The 7,020-nt window shown below is 39.0% G+C and overlaps 1 protein-coding gene across 1 annotated transcript; it reads left to right on the forward strand.

Moving 5' to 3' along the window:
* Positions 1–3,328: 3,328 nt before the first annotated feature.
* Positions 3,329–4,330, forward strand: TAAR1 (trace amine associated receptor 1; the record flags this gene model as incomplete). Its single annotated transcript, XM_082305978.1, has 1 exon — positions 3,329–4,330. The coding sequence occupies one exon, from the start codon at positions 3,329–3,331 to the stop codon at positions 4,328–4,330; it is 1,002 nt and encodes a 333-aa protein (XP_082162104.1).
* Positions 4,331–7,020: the final 2,690 nt, after the last annotated feature.

The following is a 7,020-nucleotide window of genomic DNA, read 5'->3' on the forward strand; positions in this document are numbered from 1 at the left end:
CATAACTGGGCTTTTGCTGATGGTCACCATATTAACAGTCTTTTGTATTCAGCAGTATCACTGTTTTAAAAGGCTGCATGGTCCTTTGTGGAGCAAAAAATTGATGCTCCTCATCTGTGACTCAGGTACAGCCAATAATAGGTGTTTACTTTAAACAGCTTTTTAGTAGCTGTATCTTACAAATAGCTGATTAGGCTGTTAGATTAAACTTGTTTGTTCAGTAGAGTAATCAGAACTAGGCTGGTAAATACACATCATGTCACTCTGTACACAATATACCTTTTCAAGGACATCTTACATGCTGCTGTAACCTACCTATACTTATGTATTTTGCTATATTTTAGAAGTTTACAGAAGGGAGGCTACATGGCAGTTTTTGTTCTGCGCCTAGATAATCTTGGGCTGCTCCCAATGTACCACATTGTTTAATCAAACAAGTAAACATACTTCAAATGACTTCAATTTACCTATAAATAAGGCCTGTTAAACAAATATGACTACTACAGCCATGATTTTGTTCTGAAGTGGGTGACAAAATAAACAGTTTGAGCTACTATTCACATTAACAGTTGCTCCTGAGACAAGGTGCCAAGAACACTGTTCATTGCACCCAACATCCTCCAGCAATGTGCCGGGGGGTTCTGGAGGCTGCTGTGGATTAAGTACCTGTCCTCTCGAAATATTACCCAGAACTGTTACGATGGTGAAGAGCCTCAGCTGTCTTTTGAGACGGTCTGTAAAAGGAAGGGGATGCCACTCAATTAGCAGAAAACACATGGGTATCGACAGCAGACTTCTACCCAGCATGAGGGGAGAAAGGTGGGAGGACAGGTTTTTAAAAGGATGCTTCTTCATATTTCCATTTTACTGAATTTTAAATTTTGTAACTAATTATGGAAGAGAAGTGTTCTGCTTTTGTGTTGAAAACTTCTTCAGTGTTTAGCTCGTTTGGACAGTTTGCCACATGAGTTTTGACTTATTTTGTTTCCATTTCACGCAAAGCCACACATTGATCTCAGTTTGCTCAATATTTTAGTTGAAGTTTCTTCTTTCTGTTTAACAAAAAACCCAAATCTCCTGAAAATAAAATTTATTTTAAAAGAAAAACAGTGTCTAGGGGAAATCATATTTCTTTAGGCTAAACAGTTTCTCTGTCAGAGAACAGTTGAAGTTGTTCATCTTTTAAATAGAAAATTAGAGAGAGCATCTTAATTCTTTTTTTATTGTATTCATAGCCTGTTTTAATTTATTTACACATAAAACAAATGAAGGTTGAAATCTATGTGACACATTTATAACCTGAATGAGCTTAAAACTTTTTTATAATTATGTCCAGTATGAACAGTTAAATTGGTGTTTAAATCTTTCTGCTGTGAAAATTGAAGATTTGAGTTAATAAAGATCCATCTGGCTGTGCTTCCTCTATCTGGGTGTAAATACACCAAAAGAAGGAATGACAGGGAGCAAAAGAAACATGAAAAGACTGACCAAAAGTGAAATATATGAAGTGATAGTTAAACTGAGGTGGAAAAGAGCAGAGAGGTGTCAAATATTAGGTAGAAAAAAGGGGAAGCAAGAGGCACCCCAAACAGTAAATAAATATACTAAAATAGATAGATAAATAAATGTTCTGGGGTTGTTTAGCCTGGAGAAGAGGAGGCTGAGGGGAGACCTTATTGCTCTCTACAACTACCTGAAAGGAGGTTGTAGCAAGGTGGGGGGCGGTCTCTTCTCCCTAGTAACGAGTGATAGGATAAGAGGAAACGGCCTCAAGCTGCGCCAGGGGAAGTTTAGCTTGGATATTAGGAAAAACTTCTTCACCAAAAGGGTAGTCAGGCACTGGAACAGGCTGTCCAGGGAAGTGGTTGAGTCTCCATCCCTGGAGGTATTTAAAAGATGTGTAGACGTGGTGCTCGAGGACATGATTTAGTGTTGGACTTGGCAGTGCTAGGTTAACGGTTGGACGCGACGATCTTAAGGGACTTTTCCAACCTTAATGATTCTATGATTCTATTCTATGATTCTATACTCAGGTAGTGTCCTGTACTCCTGAGAGTGCCTCTGGATGCACCTTCTCCCTGGCACTCGGTTGCCACTGCCTGGCACTACTTGAAAATCCCTCTGTAAACACAAGCTGTTAGTTATAACCCTGTAGCTGTCAAGGTTTTGCAAGCTACAGTTTATCATCTGTCTTCAGCTTCCATTTAGCTTCTAATGGCATGGTGTCCTTCTAAGAACATTTTTTTCAATATGGGAAAAAAATAATTATTCTGTTGTGTTCTATCCAGAATAACCAGAGGCAGCAAAGTCCTGAAGCAAACAGGTTAAATTAGTACTGGCTGAATTGCTATGTCAGTATTTTTCTGACTTAAACAACCACATTATTCCATAACAATAATGCTACTGAATAGCATATGCTAATATTCTTTATTTTTCACAATAATACTATTTTTCTGTTAATTAAAGCAAAAACAGATCTTTCAACAATGAATATTGCTTGCTAAGTGCTGAAGTACTTTCATGAAATGCTTCTGTAAAGACACTTGCAAAAGGGACGTGTTACTGTATACATGAGAGGACAGACAATATTTGTAACCTCAGCTGCAGACTAAATCAATGTTGAGAAAATGTTCTTTTTCAGTAAGACTTGATCTGGTCAGGCAGTGCCATCTGCCTAAAAAGTGAGGGCTCACGGAAATTCTTTGGTTTTGCTGGGCTGCGCAGCAGGTTCAGCTGTCGCTGTCAGGACAGGGCTGGAGGAGAGGCTGAGTGGGGGCTCCTCGGCTTTAGCCTTCTGTTTTAGACTTGTAGATCTTAGATTTATGTATCAAAAAATAAGTTGAGGGAGCTTCAGAATCTAAAGTGACTGATTTTCAAGAGCAATATGTGAGAGATACAGGACTCCAGCCAATTTTGATGAAGAAGACTAGGACTGTTTAAAGAGCAAGTAGCAAAAAGGACTTCTCATCTGGCCAGTATACAAGACATTGCTCAGTGCAGGCCTCTGGGAGCCACTCCTATTCTGATGTGAGGACACCCCCTTATACAGTTTATTTCATCAAATGAGATTCCCATTTCAAGGGAAGTCTAATGATAAAAGTGTCATTCTGTTAAAAACATAATTACAAAATAATTTCATCCTTCATAAATAATGAAATGTGAATTTCCTACACATCCAAATAAATGAAGATGTTTACAATTGCCCTTTTTTTTCCTCCCTGCAGCTCTCCCTGTATAGAAATGAAAAAACCAGTTGCAAATGTATCTCAGCGTTAGGAAAAACAGTACCTGTGCTGCATACCTACGCGGATTTGAGACCTCAGTAAGGATGCAACTGTGCTGTGAATCCGTAAATGGCTCTTGCATAAGGAGCGGCTGGTCAAACAGTATCCGTGTTTCCATGTATATCTTCATGGTTTGCATTATTCTGGCCACAGTGGTTGGAAATCTGACAGTTATCATCTCAATATCACATTTTAAGCAGCTCCATACACCTACCAATTTCCTGATACTTTCTATGGCTACAGTAGACTTTTTGCTGGGATTCCTCATCATGCCTTGCAGCATGGTGCGCTCTGTTGAGCACTGCTGGTATTTTGGGGAGCTCTTCTGCAAGATTCACACAAGCACAGACATTATGCTGAGCACGGCTTCCATCTTCCATCTTTCCTTCATATCCATTGACCGTTACTATGCTGTGTGTGACCCTCTAAGATACAAATCAAAGATAAATACTTTTGTTATCCTCATCATGATATTTGTAAGTTGGATGGTCCCTGCTGCTTTTGCTTTTGGGATGATCTTTCTAGACCTAAACTTGCGAGGTGCAGAAGAGATTTATAATCACGTACATTGTGCTGGAGGATGCTTTGTCATTTTTAGTGAAACTTCGGGTGTTGTGGCCTCCACAGTGTCTTTTTATCTCCCTGGATTTGTTATGCTGTACATCTATAGGAAAATATACTCTATAGCCAAGAGGCAGGCAAGATCCATTGATGCAATTATCCAAAAAAAGATGCAATTTGAAATGAAGCACCACATTTCATTCTGCAGAGAAAGGAAAGCTGCCAAGACATTAGGCATAATAATAGGAGTGTTTCTCATTTGCTGGAGTCCATTCTTCTTCTTTACAGCAACCAATCCATTTATGAATTATGTGATACCTCCTGTTCTCATTGATGCTTTGGTTTGGTTCGGTTATTTAAATTCTACATTTAACCCAATTGTTTATGCATTTTTTTACATGTGGTTTCGCAAGGCACTAAAGATGATTCTGTTTGGAAAAGTTTTTCAACAGGACTCTTCCAGGACTCATTTGTTTTTAGAGTAACGTGCTTTAAATGGTTGGATTCATGGCCTTGAATTTTGTCTGGAGGCTGAACTCCCGGATGTAAGAGCTAAAAATGAAGGAAACACCTATTTTTTTACTCATTTACCAAATCTGGTTCAAGCAGATAAGCAACTATTGAGCTTTACGTCTTTTTTCATTCCAGATCGGGATTTGTATGTGGTTTTTTGGTTATAGCTATTTATATGCAATGCACAGGAGAGCAAGACTTAAGTTTTAAAAAAAAACTTACAGCAGTTTATATCCCTGCTCTTAATCATTAAGAAATTTTTCTGATACAACAGATTAATTTCTTGAACTCGGTGTGTTTATATTACAATATTTGTGTTTATTTATTGTTCTCTAGGAAGAGCAGAAAAGCCTTTCCTTTTGAATTTCTAGACATCTTTGAGTAATAACCCAAAGCTTTTAAGTTTTGTCCCTCCCCTTCAGTATGTGTACAGAGGTCAAAACGGGCCCATATACAGCCACAGCAGGACACTCCATGGAGGGAAGATGGAACAGAGAAAAGTCATGTTGTTCCTTCCGTTTCCATTTCAACTAGTGCTTGTCACTTATGAGTTTGTCACTTAAAGGCTCTGCTGCTTAATGAGATCAAAAGCATATTTAATGAGATCAAAGATAAGGAAAAATATGATGTATGGAATGAAAAGCAATAGTGAAAAGCAATATTGAACCTGACAATGCCAGAAAATAATGCTTGTCTAATGAATGTTTCCATGTAAAGGATTCACCAATTTGCATCTTACAGAACTTTTTTTTTAGCTTGGACATACTATTATTTTGTCTGATGGCAATGCTGTGACAGCTGGTGAGGAAAATACACAGAGAATTGTTATAGAAGTGCTATGGTTGACCTGAACAGAGGGTGCATGGGACAGGGTGAATGTGGAAGCACCAGGAGGAGTGGCAGAAGAAGGACTCTATAGGAATGGCTTGGGGTGACGGCGCTTGGGTGAGCAGGCTGTCAAGGTTACATCTGTGTGCAGCTTCTCAGGACACCCAGATTGGGACATGAAGGACAGGCGAGTAAGTCAAGAACTAGCACATGGTCATCAGCTGAAGAAGACCCACAGGCTGTCATTTTTTTCATCTATGACCTGGCTTTTCTAGAATTGACATATCACCAAACTGAAGGAAATAACACCTGTGGCCTGATCCTGTGACATCTGGTTGGACTATGGACCAGTCCTGGGAATGGACAGAAAAGGATTAGTACCTGAGAAGAGACTATGGAGAGAAACTGATGACTCTGTACTGAAGTAAGAGCTATGCTCAGCAGTAAATTATGTCCTCCATTCATGTTGCTGGGATAAGTGCACATCGTATGTGTATCTTGTCTTTCTTTTCTGTGCCCTGTAGAGCACTGAAGCATTCTACTCTGTAGAACATAAAAGTTGAACGATGCTACATTTCAGCAGAGCAAAATCAGGATCTGAGATCGTCTCTTTTACCGTTTTATTGCCATCTTGTAAGTTTGCACTCTCCAAAATGACATTAAAAGGAACAATAAAATATACACCACATGGGCACTAGTCCTTGTTAGTGACAATATGACTGCTTTAATACTTTATCTCACAGAAATAAAGTAAGTTAAGATTTAAAAAAATCTATCTTTCTGATAAATGAATGGTTAATTCTCTTCTTCCTTCAACCCCAGTGAGGCTGGCCTGATGTAGTTAATTTTCTCATGTTCAGTGTTACCTCCTGAAATGAACTGTGTGATCACTTGGACATCTTGATCTCTTTTGAAATAGCAGTTTCAGAAGTGCTTCCAGGTGATACCTTCTTTCTTCTGGTGGTGTTATAGATTGAAGGAAAGTGATCTTTCCCTATGAGGAATGTTGCCCATCTGAGGCTTTTAAAGTATATTTAGTAAGTTCAGCACATACTAACATGGTCCCTTCAGGAAGTCAATGAAGATGTTTCTTTCCCATCACCACTGTCTATCTATCTCCCTGAAAATCTGGAAACACTACTGTTTTTTCAGAGAACTTCAGCTCTATTAGAGTTCATAAATGGTCAGTCTCTCTTCACAATGTGTTCTGGCACCTTTCTGGCATTTTTTTCTTGTTGCAGGAGGAGTCTGTGAATGAATATGATCGCAGCTTGTTTGCAGGACGGCCTCTAGTTCAAATAGAGCACATGCCTTTGCAACCTGCACCTAGACCCTAGTGCAAAGCTAATCTACTTAAAACCATAAAATCCAGACCCACACTCCTGAAGGCTTATAGCCACCTAACCTAAATTTAGACATCTAAAAGTCAGGTGCTACATCTGCTCTAGTCATTGGTAACTCTCTTTATACTCACTGTAGAAAACCATTTATCTTCACAGGGTGTTTTATCTCACCAGCTTATCCGTTTTTAGGTAAGATGAATTGTCCCTGCAGATGCTCTTTCTCTTACTACCAAGAAGGATCTTCCAGTCACTAGAATAGATTTTTTGATGATTTTAGATATAAATTTTAGGTAGTTGAGATGAGGATTACTCAGCATAGGTGAATCCCACACTATGGAAAAGTTGGGATGATTCTGGGACTCCAAAAATGCTTGCGTCAAAGGCCAGTTTTCTGGAACTAGCAGTTAGATGTCTTCTCTAACTTACTTGACTAGCAAAAGACCTGAAATGAGATTTTGGATCTAGGCAGTGATCCACAGAGCTACTGCTGA

This window comes from Platalea leucorodia, assembly GCF_965183815.1.
Source record: "Platalea leucorodia genome assembly, chromosome: 3".
Lineage (NCBI taxonomy): Eukaryota > Metazoa > Chordata > Aves > Pelecaniformes > Threskiornithidae > Platalea > Platalea leucorodia.